This window comes from Liolophura sinensis, chromosome 8 (genome assembly GCF_032854445.1).
Source record: "Liolophura sinensis isolate JHLJ2023 chromosome 8, CUHK_Ljap_v2, whole genome shotgun sequence".
Taxonomy (NCBI): domain Eukaryota; kingdom Metazoa; phylum Mollusca; class Polyplacophora; order Chitonida; family Chitonidae; genus Liolophura; species Liolophura sinensis.
In genome coordinates this window covers 24,977,096-24,994,303 of record NC_088302.1, presented here as the reverse complement: position 1 = coordinate 24,994,303, position 17,208 = coordinate 24,977,096, and the positions used below count along the sequence as shown (strand labels likewise).

General features: G+C 36.3%; 2 protein-coding genes across 2 annotated transcripts in view; one reads left to right on the top strand and one right to left on the bottom strand.

The window, feature by feature from the left end:
- The window catches only part of LOC135472860 (vascular endothelial growth factor receptor kdr-like), a 47,902-nt gene extending 31,942 nt beyond the window's left edge, over positions 1 to 15,960 (bottom strand). Inside the window, exons 1-2 of the mRNA XM_064752566.1 lie at positions 15,640 to 15,960; positions 62 to 231 (exon numbers count right to left, since the gene is read on the bottom strand). Of these exons, the coding sequence (XP_064608636.1) occupies positions 62 to 231; positions 15,640 to 15,748 (279 nt within the window). The 5' untranslated portion in view covers positions 15,749 to 15,960. The remainder of the gene's footprint in view (positions 1 to 61; positions 232 to 15,639) is intronic.
- Positions 15,961 to 16,332: 372 nt separating this feature from the next.
- Positions 16,333 to 17,208, top strand: part of LOC135472910 (proteasome maturation protein-like) — a 14,950-nt gene continuing 14,074 nt past the window's right edge. Inside the window, exon 1 of the mRNA XM_064752639.1 lies at positions 16,333 to 16,368. Coding sequence (XP_064608709.1) covers positions 16,345 to 16,368 — 24 coding nt within the window. The 5' untranslated portion in view covers positions 16,333 to 16,344. The remainder of the gene's footprint in view (positions 16,369 to 17,208) is intronic.

Genomic DNA, 17,208 nt, shown 5'->3' with positions numbered 1-17,208 from the left:
TAACAATTTTTGTAAAAAATTGAACGCATTGCAGATCAATTTTTAATACTATGCACTATACCTCAGGTACGATATCAGCCGTCCACTCTATAGGATAGTCCCCACAGCAGGTCAGGGTAAGATTGTCCCCTTCATTAATAAGCAGGGATCCATCAGGTAGCACCTGTGCGGTCTGATTACTCTCCTCTGCCCGCAGGTCTTCGCAGAATCTTGGAGCTTTGATCTCACCTGCTGATTTAACACAAAACAGGAGAGTCAGAGGGCATGAAATGTACAGCTACAAAACCCCACCATTTGTAATAAAACCATATCCGATTAAATACATGTAACACTAAAATTTTCACTCTGTAAAATCAGTTGAGAAAGCCTGGTACAGCCTGAACATTCCTCCCCCCAACCCCATCGCCTCCAAAGTTATCCAGTCAAATAATATACATTTACTTATACCTATAAAATAATAAGAAAAATACATCATCTTATGAACACGTCAACATGAAAGATAAATTTTACCAAAAAATCAAGAATAAAAAAAAAATTATTTTTGCTATACACTAACATTCCTTAAGCAATGAGTGATGAACTGGCCTCGATTGTGGTTTAATGGCACATGTAGAACTGGGTCAATGTGTAATTAGGTCATGCACATCAATTCTGGGTGTGCTTCTGAGCTCATGTACCTGTATGTAAATGTGACACACAAAACTGTAACATGTCCAAATTGTTGTACATTGTAATAAGATTCTATTATTACATGTTCCTGTGTGTAATGGACAGACATGTACAGTATCAAGTACATACATCTTAAAAAAAAAAAAAAGTTTAAATCACTCCAGTACATAAAAATTCATGAGGATCTTTTTTTTTTCTTAATAGACATGGATCATTTGACTGTACATGTATGTTGTTTGTTTTGGGTAACTCGCTCAATTTGTCAGTTTTTGGTAGCTAGGAATTAACATCCCCTTATTTCTGTTTCTGAAAACTGGCCACTATGAGCATTTATTACATGTGAAATTCATCCTGTAGATTATTTATTAACAAATTTCTCCCTAAGACCTGATTTTGTCAACTGTTTTATTTTATCCCAAGTTTTACAGGAAAAATTCAAAAAGAAAATAAAAAGTTACTTGCATTTTATGGAAGAAAAAAAAAACTTTTTTAGCATGAATATTTAGTTGGTACCTGTACATAGGGTTACCCTTTAAAAGCACTTTTTAATTTATGGCTGTCAACCATACAAGATTTTCCATTTAAGGTATTATAAATAAATTACATCTGCAGGTAGATCATAATCATAATCATATATACATATAAGTTGTATCAGTATGGATTTTAGACGCTAATTTTTTTTCTATCCGTTTCAACTTGACTTTCCTCTGAACATCCATACACTGGATATATACTGGGGTGTATAATTATATACAGCACCTTACATGCTTGTGTACATGTATGTTAATCCCTCAGATAACATTGGTAGGTAAGGATTTAAGACAAGTTAGCCTACAGGGGGAATTGTCCGGAAGTAACCTACATACATGTACAGCTCGCCTGTCCACTCGCACATTGTTGTGGTGGGCAGACCTCAGGATTGGGGAGGAAATGTGACTAAAAGCATGTGGTAATGAATCAAGATCCCCCTGCACCCTTATTTACCTAGGGGACAGTTTCTAGCTTTTATCCTGTTCAAAAAGTCACATGTATGTATACATAGCCACGTACAGAGTTAGACCCCTCTAGCTGTAAACTGTCACCCTTCTCATCGCCCTCATAGTACTGTATATAAACTCACATGAACATTGCAAATCAATGTCACTGTATATATATTAAATAATCTATATTTCAACTCACTAAGGTGTAACATCGTTCTACAGGTACCTCTTCCAATGATCTGTTATACAGGTAAACAAAAATTTCTTAAACATCAACATAAAGATCATTACATGATTATAAATAATTGATAGTCTCTTGATCTGCAACAAAATTTTGGTTCCAGATAAACGGCTGACATGACAGAGGTAGCTATAACACATCTGAACTGGCCACCGTTTTACCTTTTTTTTTTTTGTGACTAACAATCTTTAGCTTGAGTATATGACTACATGTACAAAAGTGGGGGGTAATTCTGGAGGACTCTGTCTTGTTCCCTAATGGGGAAAAAAATACTACCGGTATTTAGTGCATTTATCTGAATAGGGGCACATGGGTGGCTTTAAAACAATTTAACACAAATGACAAATATTGTTACCACGTAAATGTATGATGTTTGACATGCTGCTACAATAAATTTTACGCAATGGTAATAGCGGTGCACGTAATCAGATTTAAATAAAATGTGAAATCATTTCAATATCAGCAATCTTCATTTGACCTGGCATGAATTTCCCATCATGACAATACTGCATATCAACAGGCTCTGGCCATCGTTTAAACCAAACTGCCCGTGTGGCTGAGTAGTTACATCATTCCCCTTCACAAACACTTGGCACTCTGTGTACTTCCTTGCTTCACATTAAGCAGTGTTGTAACTACGTGAATAATGGGATCGGCAAAGTACTAATTGGCCTCATGTCACTACATTGTGTGCTTGGGGGAGATGTTCATTTCCGAAGGCACTCCTTGGTATGGCACTATGCTGGAAAGCAACACGCATGTACATGTACATGATAAGATACATGCACAGAGGCACTGGTTTTGTCTCAAACTGTATAAGGATTGGCACTACTGTCAAATGAACCAAATACATGTACAAATGTAATGATGTAACAGCATCATGTCATACATACGTGTAACAACAAATCAAACAAATTACATGTAAATGCACTGACTACCTGTAGGAGTATTTGACCTGAAATTTTGTCCATGACAGTATTATACAAATTCTGGCCATTCAGTGTTCTGTTGATCTAAGACAGGTGCAGAAAGCAGAATATCCTACTGGGAAACGGTAAGTTAGAGCATTTTGCGTTGTGATACTGGGCCTAGGTCTGGATTTCTATCATTTAACCTTTTTTTTTTTTCCATGAAAGCATGGAGGTGGGATGGGGGTGGAAGGGGGGGGTTTGGGGGGGGGTCCAGACTTTGATAGTTGGGCACCACCCACTTTTAATTTCGCTCCAACACAACCGAGCACATGCACATGACCGTATCTCTTTATTAATTTTCATCTCAAAATGAATTAATTTTCAGAATCTCAAAGTTCATCAATGAAATCCTACACAACTGTTCAGAGTGTTAAGAATAACAAAGCCACAGTTTCACTGGAATGTACACACAATCACAGTACAGTATTATACAATGTGCAATACAGGTGACTATAAGAACTGTAGTATGTACAGTATGTGGCAGTTTACCATTCAGTCTCAGGCAAAGTTGACTCAACAGAACTGACTTCTAAACACCAAGCAAAGCCCGTATGCCACAACACTAATTGAGTGTTCCTAAAGCCTTTCCCACTCTCCAAATAGAATCAAAGTCTTCTATAATTAGATTAGGAGCTCCCAAGGTATGCCACGCTTGCCTGCATGCCACTGTACTCTAAGCACACTCACCTGAATGATTTTACAGACAGCTAGTACACATGTGTTGTAGCTACTCAAGCTGGCCATTTCATCAATCTTTTAACTGTTTAAGTAAAGTCTCATATAAAGTTATGAGCTGCATACACCATTTATGATTCACTGGGGGGAGTGCTGAACCTTGGATTCACTGCATGGTGTGAACCACACAGTGGTTGTGAAGTTACTGTAACAGGGTTCGTACAGGTATATGAAAATCGCAATTCAAGGAGTTTTCCAGGAGTTTTTTGCCATTTTCAAGGCTAGTTTAAACATACTATGGTGCAAATTATAGAGTATATTTTAAGTCTGAATTATAGATCCATTAATTTGCATGCATGTATATTGAACAGTACACTTGCTTTTGCAAGAAATATCTGCCCTTCACCTCTGTAATGCGACACATTCTTTGACACAGCCTTGGCTCAGTAAAAAAAAAAGATGAACGCCATATTATCATTATGCAAGGCTTCCTCAAGGTCAGTATTTTTTTTAGCCATTCATCAGATTTTGTAGTAAATACTATTTTTCTTTAGCCATACTTCCTTAGCGGCCATGACTCTTGTAGGTCTCCTTCTGTAATTCGTTTTTATCTGCCTTGGTGTAGCTGCTAGAATCAGTTTGGTCTCTTCCAGCAATATCTGGAGTTTATCAAACGTTACATTTAGAACAATTGCCCTCAAAATAATGGACCAATGTTTGGTAGCATGTTTTTGTTTTTTGAAAAAAAAAAAAAATCAATCCTTTTTTCAACCTATCTGTAAAATCCAAGTAAAATGTAATTTCCTCTATCAGAAAAGTTTGTTAAAAATTAATTTGTACATTCAGGATGTTTAAATGCAACATTATGATCAGTACATTGGAGAAACACAGTCTGACAGGATAAAACCAGATGGCATACACAATTATGTAACGGCACATATTCTAAAACATTTAATTTACATGTACTTCGGATCCCAAAAAAAATAGTTTATTAAGTGGAAAAGTTTAAATTTTTCATGGGAGGTAACTTTATTTACAGGTGTGACTCTACCTTGATTTATTTCCCTTGATACCAGTAATTTTTTTTTTTTTTTTTTTTACAATTGGCGATGAAAGGCATCCCCCAAATGCCATAATTCTCATGCGTTATTTCACAAAAATGATTTCAAGCATTATTTAATATTTTATCACCATTTCAAAAAACTGTTCTAAAAAATTTGCGACAATGGCGAGTTCCAGCGGAAGCCCTGATAACGGGAGAATTATCAGCGAGCTCCCAATGTACAGACTCGGCAGTCAGCAGACAATATTTGAGTTCAGGGCAAACTAAGACTCACAAGGGGTTTCCAAAAGTATTTGTCTTTTTTAAGGACTTTCAAGTACTTTAAAACGAAATTGGTTTCTTCAAGCATTTTCAAGGAGTTTCAAGAACTGTGCGCACCCTGTATAATGCTCAACATTGTCCTGGGCAGATACATGTATCATCCAGTGAAAAATCAGGCACAAAACTCAATAACAGACAAAACAAATTACATACTGAACACACACAGTACACAAATGTACGTGTATGCATGTCTGACACGGTGTAATAAAGTTTGTAACAGATCACTTGCAAACCACCAGTACAACTTCAGTATACATGTATATGGGATGCATCTTCATCGAGCTCCCTCTCTTGGTAAATATCTGTACATCGTAAGTGACAATCTTCATCATGTACTTGCCAAAGCTGGGTTGATGAATAAACTATATTCTTGGATCTCTGGTTCTTATTCTACATGCTCTAATAGTTAAAATATGGGTAACAGTAACAGAAATGTTTCAAAACATCAGAGATAAGCATTTCATTTCATGCACTATTGACATCTTTTACATGCTGGAGAGATCAACTCATATGGCACTAGTGACCTTACACACACATGTATACCTACAAATCAATACACATGTACATGTAACATAGATACTGAAGACATGGTACTGCAGCCTTCAACGCGTCATACATGACCAAATGGCACTACAATTTTGTAGTGTATATATATATACATACATGTACGTGTGCATGCAACACAGTTATGGCACTACAGTCTTTTACACATACACGCACATGCACATGTATCTGAGTTATTGACCAAATGGCACTACAATCTCTTAGTGTATATACATACATGTACCTGTGCATGCAACATGGTTATGGCACTACAGCCTTTTACACATACACGTACATGTACATGTACCACAGTTACTGACCAAATGGCACTACAATTTTGTAGTGTATATACATACAAGTATGTGTCCGTGTAACACAGTTATGGCACTACAGCCTTTTTATATAAATGTAAGTGCACATTAAGTAAACACTGAGCTAAACCCTGTATTAAATTGCATCGTGTCACTGTACTGTAGCATAATTACATGTCCAAACAGAAATTACATTAATTGAATAATTGCATGTCATTACACATGGACAGAGACAACAATTTCCATGTTAGTTCCCAAATTTAAGAATGTCAGGGAAACAACTTTGTAACATGACATACACAACACAAATCTGATCTTCTATACAATTATTTACAAATTGATGCTAAGTGCATGGGATAATTTTGCAAAGAAGGTTTCATGTACATGTCCAGTCAGATGTAAAAGTTAAGTTAATTACTTTGCACCATGCAAAGAACATCCTTCATCCACAATGTATACTGATACATGCTTAGATAAGGAGCATAATAAATGTGATCCATACACGAGCATACAATAATCCGATCAACATCAAGACAGTCATGTACATGTGCCACTGTGATGAACGATTTACTAACATGTTGTGGTATGCATTATAATATATGGTTCATATGGTACTAGCAATCTGGTATTGTACATGTACAGTATACAGAGAAGTAGCTAACAATTAGCCAATGGGAGGGTGTCTGATAAGAAATAACGAAGTACATATTAACTGAAGTCATTCTCATTCACAAACACGACAAAGCCATGTCGAAAATGGAATAAATGATTTTGCTGTCACAGTCACTTTATTCCATAACTAATGGCCTATTGGTGGCTTATTTTGGGTGTCTATTTAGCCTTGAATTTTGGACACAAAAAGCCTTTACCAGTTAACCATTTTCAGAAAGATGCATGTAATCAAGGCCATGAGTGTGCAAGAAAATGCACTTGCATCTTCCTCCACGTAGAAGTTCATCATACATGTAGGAACAGTACAGTAACATCATCGTGGTGGCCCCACTTTTTATGGTGCAAAGGTGCGCATATCCGCACTCATATGTACATGTATATATAGGTGTGTATTTAGTACGAGAGATGTCTGGAGTTTTGGCGAAGTTACAGATCCCACATGGCCCATGTTAGCAGTCGATGTGGTGAAAAGAAGAGCCCATAGGTTGGCTTTATAAGAGGTTTTGTTAAAGGAGTGGTGAAAACATCCTTCAGATTGCTTTTGTAATAACAGAACTGGCACCACACAAACACCTTGTCCCATGCCCTTCCCAGGTCTCCACAGAAAGCGTAAACAGACAATCAAGAATTGTCTCTCTTTGTTAACAAACTATCAACCACTAACCTGACAGTACATCCACATTTACATGCACTTGCATAACAGACATTGTATAAAGTTTACAGTTCAGCACCTGTACAGCATATTTCTTCTGCATATAAACTGCAAATACCCTAAATGACCTACAATTTCGTCCACAACAGTGCATTTTTAGAGGCAAATAAATATCACAAAATATTATTTTGGGTACTGAAATTTAAAGTTTTCAAGTAGAATATCATCCCATGTTCCAAGCAAACCTCAAAACACCTTTCTGAAATAAATAGAACTCTCATAATCCGGAAAAATGGGCAAGTTAGTCATGGACAAAAAATTTATGGTCATTTATGGTATACATGAGCAATACTGGTACATGTATGACCAAAGGTGATGTTAGAGGTAAAAATAAGAATTTCGTATTCTACTTTAACAGTTGATGTTGCACTGTTATTGACTCTTGTCTCTTTGCGTTATCACAAATGATCAACTTCTACTGCGCAATGAATCCTTAGAAATTCTGTAAATGTGTAAAGTTTTACATGTACAGTACATATAGCCTGATTGCATTCTATAGTCTTTAACTGTACAGGAGTAGACAATCTGAAAATGTCTATAAAAGTACAAGATGCACATACAGAAACAGTGAATGACAAACAGCATCACCATGTACATGTTACATGTCATGCGTGAAAATTTACATATTTCAATGGTTAAATTACTCTCCAAAAAAGACTGTGTACAGATTTGCATATCTACAATGATGTGTGTATCAGCAGTACACACATACATGTATATACACACACCTCACTGCTGATGTATTACATGAATTACACAATGTGTGTACTGCTTGTACACAAATTATGTTGACGGGTACTTCTGCCACTACAGTGTGTATCACTAGTACACAGTAGTTCTTAGAGAATACTTCTTCAGAATCATGTGGGCACACACCAATGCTCATCTCATCAGAAGTTATAGCTTTTTTTAAACTTACACATTTTGCCTGATTCTGACTGGTTCATCTCTCTGACAATAAAGCGCCATGACTAAAGGGCCATGAGTTTCTGTAAAGACTGAATAATTTCTTATCAGAAAAACTTTAGTGTTGGTATTTATTCGTAACAAATATTATACATTTTGCCTTTGAAATTATTCACTGGACCCCCCCCCCCCTCCCCCCCCCCCCAAAATACAAGCTTGTAGGGATAAAAGCACAATGAAAGCATTTCCGTAAGGCCATCTTAGTAACTCAAACCAAACGTTTAAAGACGATCTCATCTGAAGCACTCTAATAAAGACTGAAAACCTAGATGAGGATTACTCCCTTTCTGCCATAATGCTGACAATGGCTTACTGAGAGTATATCCCAAAGGCACATGTAAGTTAATACGTGACATTTTATGTATGTGTATCTCACCTGACTTCAATGCTGTAGTTCACCTAAAGTTTGGTACACTGTATGTAAAAATTCACTTTAAGAAGCATGTTAAGTCCTTAAAATGATACTTCATGCCATGTCTGATAAGAAATTAATCAAACTTCACCAAAAAAAAAAACCTTAAGTCATTCAAGTTGCCCTAAAAGGTAAATGAATCAATCAGAATCAAGGAAAATGTGTCACTTGAAAAATGCTACAAACTTGGTGGATAATAAAAACTTGGTGGATAATAAAAACTAATAATAAATATTAAAGCTCAGATCATGCATAGATTTATTATGACATTACACATATGTATATTGTCAATAATGTGAAATAGGCGAAAGTTAGACTTTGTCATTGAAATCAGTCACATTGTACATGTTGTACTTCCACATCTGTGTTAAAATACACAAAATGTTTCCATTGACTTTAATAACATCCACGCACAATGTATCTGTATATTGGTTCGTTTTTAAGAGCGAACTATTCACAAAAAGTTAGATATTTTGGATTGCTGAAGTTTGACATGATAGTCAACAAGAACATTTCACTTCCAATAGATACATGTATTGCTGCAGGAACATTCAGAGGAAATGATCCCACTCTGTAGAGTGCTCCAAGTACATGTACACTTAAACTACAGGTCTATGGCAAAATGGCGCTTGTCTTATGGATGTACATGTCTGTATTTATTTTATTGGTGTTTTACGCAGTACTCAAGACTATTTCTCCTGTACTGCATGTACATCGGCCAGCATTATGGTCAGGTGGGAGGAAACCTGACAGAACAAGGGGCCAAAAATACATGTGTATGTGTAGAAACTGGTACTTTCTGCCACCTTTGTCACACAGATTTTACATGTGTATGTGTAGAAGCTGGTACTCTTTTCCATCTGTGTCACACAGATTTTACATGTGTATGTGTAGAAACTGGTACTCTTTTCCACCTGTGTCACACAGATTTTACATGTGTATGTGTAGAAACTGGTACTCTTTTCCACCTGTGTCACACAGATTTTACATGTGTGTGTGTAGAAACTGGTACTATTTTCCATCTGTGTCACACAGATTTTACATGTGTGTGTAGAAACTGGTACTCTTTTCCATCTGTGTAACACAGATTTTACATGTGTATGTGTAGAAACTGGTACTCTTTTCCATCAGTGTCACACAGATTTTACATGTGTATGTGTAGAAACTGGTACTCTTTTCCATCTGTGTCACACAGATTTTACATGTGTATTTGTAGAAACTGGTACTATTTTCCATCTGTGTCACACAGATTTTACATGTGTATTTGTAGAAACTGGTACTATTTTCCATCTGTGTCACACAGATTTTACATGTGTATGTGTAGAAACTGGTACTATTTTCCATCTGTGTCACACAGATTTTACATGTGTATGTGTAGAAACTGGTACTATTTTCCATCTGTGTCACACAGATTTTACATGTGTATGTGTAGAAACTGGTACTATTTTCCATCTGTGTCACACAGGTTTACATTGGCATCATATAAATATTAGTATCTCCAATGAACCCCACACAGACTGTAAGACCATTTATAAGCTGCCCATACCTCATCATGTATTGTGTGTACTGTACATGCTCCACACCTCTTGTCAGCTAGGCCCTAAAATCACCAGAGATGGGGGAATCTGGTAGAATCTGGATTTATGCACATGTGTATGTATTTAGAGTATGTACTGTACAGGTGTAGACAAGGCATAGAAAAATGACATTGATCCCTTTATTGTGTTGGAAGAGCTGAGTTTCTCAGAAAGAGGTCTCAACGATCCACTAATCATGAATGGTCATAAGGAACTAAATGTAATTGATAAGGAGGACTTGGTGATTCTTTTCAACCACACAATCCCAGCATTTAACATCATCAACACCACCATCAACAACCAGGATGTGTCAAAACCAATTTGGGCTCAAATTTTGTCTGATGATCAAATGTCACTCTCAGAGTTACCCACACTGACAGGAACTCTGGGTCTGAACTGATAAGCATCATGCCACATGGGTTTTTAGTGGTCTTCATAGCCTTCAATCAGGAAAAGCCTGGACACTTCCTGAAACTTTGATTACATGTACACATACCGGGAATGCCATGGAAGCTATAAATGACTCAGCAAAAAATAATGGTGACCCAAAGAAAATGCAGGAGACATACATATTCATACAGAATTATGTACTATTGTACCAACAGAAATCAAGCAGTTTTAAACCCAAATGTAAACATTTTCAGTTACAGCTAATTTGGCTTGCTTCTGACTGGCTCAAAATTTCAACACCATAATTATTAACATATTCATTTCAAAAATTAAGATTCCTCTAGTTACACGTTGACAGCATTTGGATTGGTCTTTGGCACCAAAGGAATATCTCACACATGGACAGTGTAAGTGTACAACCCTGTATGAGAGCAGTCAGGTTTATGGTCAAATGGTGGCAGAAACTTAATAGCCTGAAGGATCCACAACCTGTAAGTGCATGAGAACTCTACATGCGGTTACCTACATGCATATACTGTATATGCATATCCATGAATGACTATTCCAAATGCATCAAAGTAGCAGAAGTCTATATGTATGCAGTACACACAGGTGTATAAACTCTGTACACTAAAAAATAGTTTAACCTGACCATCATTATGCTGTTTGATGACTGAAATATTCTTACATGTAAGTACTGAGTAAAACCAACTAAAGTACACAACGTGTATATATGTGTCATCACCAGTAAATAAACTATTATTATTTCAAATGATTTTTCAGCACCTTAGTATTGCATTACAGGGTAAAAAATTCCAAGAAATTACAGATATTTACTTCAAATATTAAATTCAGTAATACCTGTTTCTGTTTATTTGCAAGTTTGAACTATGATATGTGTAGCTGAGAATTATGTAAGTGTATCTACAGTATGATGGTGCCAGACAATGAATGTGAACCTTCAACCTATGTCAGAGTATATATGTACATGATGATGTCGGCCGCGACAAGGGGCCACTGTGAGCTATAAAGGTAAGCCCTTCTTTTCAGTTGATGTCGTTGTCCTCTCAATAAAATGAACACAAAGCCTTTGATATTGGTTACCCAAGACACCATGAATGGAGCCTCAAGTCTACCCTAAGCGCAGTATGAACACAGTGTACATGTATCAGGCATAGTTGATGAAATTACAGTGCCGCCTGAATATAGGTACATGTACATAACATGTTTTCTGCCTCATCTCAAGATGAAATGCTTGGAAGCTCCACCCAATGGAGAGTTAAAGAGGGACACGATGAATGTAACAAACTTGTCGACACGAGTATAGAAAGTTATCACATCTATTATGGGATGGTAAAATGTTCCCCCCCTCCTCCCACCACCCAAGATAAATCACTGCACCCGGCACATGTACCAACCCTATAATGATACCAATTGGAGATAATCACACCATGTATTCCAAATTATCATCTGACAGCATATTCCACTATACAAGTACCGGTACATGCATACTATCAAGGTCACAATGCAATGTGACTTTCCTGTATCTAAGTACATGTTCCTCCAAAGGCATGCATGTCATGTCTACACGTATATATGTATGTTTTGAAAATATTTCCACATTTATTTCATTAAGGTTTCCCACGTTGATGAAGAATATTTAACTAGATCCAATATTTAACTGCCAGGTTTTAATACAGATGGTACAAATAAAATGCAAGCAAAGATTGAGGAAATTCATTGTCATAAATGAAACTGAAGAGTAAACTACATTGTAACATGAACATGTAAGTATATAGCCTTATCATCATCAAACTTCATGAAAGGCAAAGGTATATCTGCATGCACTGTGCACACAGTTTTGTACTTGTAAATACATTGTATGGTTCATAAAACCCACCTCAGAATTCAAATATTTAAATATGCATTTAATTCTATTTTGAAAAAGTTAATTTAGATACAGTGAGGCTGATTGTTATGTATTGTATATATCCCATGATGACATTCAAAGTTTTCTTTTGTTGTTTTTTAATGCATGTACCAAAGTTGCTGAAGTCATGGAAAGGTCAAATAATAAAGATGCATCATAAAAGAATCTCCAAATTTAATATCACTACCGTACTAAACAGGCAAAACCAAAGAAATCTAGGCATACTGTGCCATCTCTGGTACCCTGAGTGATGGAAATGTCGGGTTAAATTGACAAGCTAAACACATTATGCAAACAATCACAGTATCTCAGACTTGATTTCGTTTTCAGAAATTCAAGAGCTTTTCAATGACTTGAAAGGCCTTCATTTTCTAAGGCATTTCCCGTTTTCCCTATATCTGTGGGCCAGAACCGTAGCTATGGACTACTGCCGAGCGTGTGCATGATCGTACAAGTATGATGAGCAGTGGAAACATTTGGTAGGGGATGAGAATACTGTATGCACAGTACTGTACCAGAAAAAACCGACAAACTCCTGTCCCAGTCATGAATGCCAAAGTGTGCTTCCATCAATCTAGTCTATTTTCTACAGAGATTCACAGGTTTGTTCAGGAGCTTCCATACCCTGGGTGTTCACTCATCAACCATCGGTGTACATGTACATGTTCGGGAATAATGAAAAAGGGAACTCGCAATGTTTCTACAGCATACTTATACAGCCTGAGTCTATACCAGAAAGAAAGTACAGAGCTTCCCAAATTAACACTGTCTGGTTTCCTCCCACCATGATCCTGGCCGCCGCCGTATAAGTGAAATATTCGTGAGTACGGTGTAAAACACTAATGAAATCAAATAAATCAACTGCATAATTTTCATATAGTACAGTACACGTATATAGTAAATTATAAGCACAATATTCATACATGTACATATGAAGTCCAGAGTTTATACCTGTCTACTTAACACATATGTGTAATTTGTAATTTAATTAAGAGTAATTAAATTAAATTAAGAGTACATGTCAATAACAACAGGTTTACTGTGTGTAGGAAGCTGACATTCTACAATGTTTGACATGTATTGGCACTGATTTTTGGTTATATACATGTAATATACATCCCAGAACTACATTATAAAAATATAATATGCATGTAATAGTCTTCACAATCTAGTTCATGGTACATCTGTTACACTGAATCAAAATGAAATTGTGAATTAAATATGGTATATGTAAAGATACCAAATCTGCACCATATCTTGCGTGTATTATTAATGTAAAGTTTCTAGCAATCAAACCCAGTTACAGTTATAGGAACTAAATAACTTCTGGAGCAACACAGTCAATAACATTTCTTAACATTTAAAATAGTGCTTTGAATATCATGTACGGTATCCACGAATTTTTAATTGTTTAATATTAGATGATCAGACACATTCAATGAACTTGTTCAACTTAATTTACCAGAAATTATTTTAAAGCACTCCAGGAATTGAATGCATGGTTTACAAGCAGTTTGATCCCTTGATGTAAAGATAACTATTGAGTAGAGCATCTATTTTAAAATCAATTTATTTATCTGACAGGTGTTTTATGCTGTAATCAAGATAAATTCACTTAAACAATGGCAGTCAGAAATATGGTGGGAGGAATCAACATTATAAAGCTACACATGTATGGATAATGCTAGTAGTAAGCCATATACTTGCATGTTACATTTTCTGCAGTTATGCAAAAATAAATGTACAAATCCAATAGTCATGACACTCTCTTCTTTTCAGGATTTTATGAGCCTCTCAATAAACTGGGAAGAACATCCCAGCTTTGAAAAATGTTCACATCTGAATGGTTATAGATTAGTCACATGTATATTTATTTATTTATTTGATTGGTGTTTTACGCCGTACTCAAGAATATTTCACTTATACGACGGCGGCCAGCATTATGGTGGGTGGAAACCGGGCACAGCCTGGGGGAAACCCACGACCATCCGCAGGTTGCTGGCAGACCTTCCCACTTACGGCCAGTCACATGTATACTTCAGTATGCTGTACTAAATGTAGTCAGTCAGAAGCCAGCTACATGTAGCTCTCATGGTGGCAATCTGACACTAAGCTACTGAGGGTACTATGCTAGAGCCTGCCAAGTCACTTAAATAATGCTGGAGCCCGTAATGAGTCCGGGTCATTGCACAGATGCTGCATGTAAGTGTCTACATACTAGAGGAGTTGCTACAATAATGTATGGAAATAGTATACTGTATATAGGAACGAACCTTGAACTGAATGCCCAACCTCAAGTGATAACATAATCGGTCAGAGGGTCATATATATTTATAGGCCTACCCACCACTGTAAGTGTTACACACAGTAACATATACAGGCACCTGAAATCTTTGACATAAATTTAATTAAAAGTGTAAAACACACATTCCCTAAACTAAGAGACCTAAATATATGAAGCTTATTAGGTATAATATTTAAAGAAGATCATACAATTCTCTTAATCACATAATTTAATAAGACTTACTCATATGATAAGTAACGGCACAGTATCAAAGCTTCAAAGACATTATTTTTCTTTAACTGAAGACAAATTCTAGTACACTGTATATTTCAACGTGATTTATACATAAACTGTGGATGTGAACATGCATATTCTAACATATTGCTAATTTGTCAGAAATATAAGGTATTAAATTTTTAAAAATGCGAAACTGTGGTAAACTTATTCAAATAAATATTGCTTCTGAATAATGTGAAAAAAAATTTAAAAAAAAAAAGAAATTTAATAAAATAATCAACAAAAAAATAATAATAATAATAAAAAAAATCAACAGATTTGGTAGTGAGTCATAGGCAAAATGTGTAAAATTTTCACCATCAAATCAACCTCCCCACAAAAAAAAGATGTAATCTAAAACGAAAAGCTATAGTAAGTGCTGTAACAGTACTATATCATGTATAGTATCATGTATCATGTTTTGTTTCTCGCATATTAAACCGCAGATCTACATGAACCTTCAATAAAATATGTTATCCTACCTGAACTAAACGTTAACTTAAGTATTATTTACAAAACATGGCTTTAGTTGTTACTTACAGTATAAACTAAAACTTTAAAAAGATAAATCTTGGTTATAAATTAATGTAGCCAGGTTACGTATGGATCAAATCATAAATGCATGTGGCTTCTTATGTCAACTTACCCGAAGTGCAAATCGTCAAAATGCCTAAAGAGAACACAGTAACAATCCACCGTAATCCACTCAAATGTAATCTTGTAACGGGTGTCGAAAGTGAAGATGGAGGAGGCATTTTGAAGTTCGGAATTGTTGAAGAGCAGTCCACGGCTGTTGGTGTACATGCACCTCGGCTTCCTGGGCCTATGCCGAAGACGACTAGTCTACGAGATTGACAACAAATAAACAAACTTGTTCGGCATTTCGCCACACAGACTCACAGAGATCACAACATAATTGCGTCCATTTGTTCCCACCTGTACAGCATACAATGCATAACAAGTGTGGTGAACGAGAAGCAGACTTCTTTGAAATGCGCACGCCTCACCACAATCACCGACTCATCCCTCAGTTACACATTCCCAGTGGGAGGAAGTTCCACTTGTTGAGGTCAGTTTTATCGATCAAACTACCTCCCTCCACAGTAGGGTTATATACTGAACCAAAACCATTGTACTTTGACTTTAATGCATTTTGTTTTGTAAAAAACTTTTAAACTAACAGGGTTTTAAATTTTAGGGATATTAGTAATTACAGAATATACGGATATAATGTATAATTTGTTCACTTCACTTGTTGAATACCATGAGTAATAAACTCGCTAAAGTAACAGCCTTGACATCAAATGACGTCACACCCACACGCCAATGATAACTAAGTTCTATCACGCGCATGTCCGACAAAGCAGACAACATGGTGAGTTGCAAGATTTTGATTTGATTTTAAACAGAAGATATATACATTGCCGGGCGCCTAATTTGTACAAAACAGTGACAGCAGTGCTAGAGATTGATCTTCATTTGTGTATTCCTTTGATAACGTACTGAAAACCAGCATCATGAAAATTATCACTTGACCATTTTATGCTGTATCATTGACGACTTCACAGAGCACCCAGTTATCGATACTTTATGGGAAGGGCGACCGACTTGACGCTACTTTCTTTTATTACGCCGCATACTGTTTCGTAATAAGTCGTCATTTCTGAAAAATGACTGTGTACACCTATATGTATCAAATTTTACGTGAATGTAAATGGAAATAGTCGTCTAGATTGGGGCAAGTTTAGTGGTTCGTGTGTAAATTTCCATGTCATGCAACAGCATAGTCCATACAGATCAGAGTAGATGGACTCATTGTGCTATTTTTAAGTTTTGACATCCATCATGACATTGAGTCCATCCCCGCCTCTTCAAAATATTGCTGCAGATTTTCAAACGCTATCTTGATGGAACGGATCTTCATGAGGTCAGCACAGGTGGCACCATAATCCATCTGGATGGACTCGATGTACTTTTCTAAAAGGGATCCAGTCAAAACACTCGCTAGCAAGAGCACCCTTTACCTAAACATCCTCTGCTTATGCATGGGTGTCCCTGTAAACCTAGGTATTTTGGAAGTACATGACAAATATCAGTAGGCCTAACTGTGTAATCTTTGTCAGAAATATCAAGTCCACAAGAGATCGCCATGTTCATTTCTCTATACAACAACAATCATATTTACATGCAATCAGTTTACAAACTTTAAAGTATA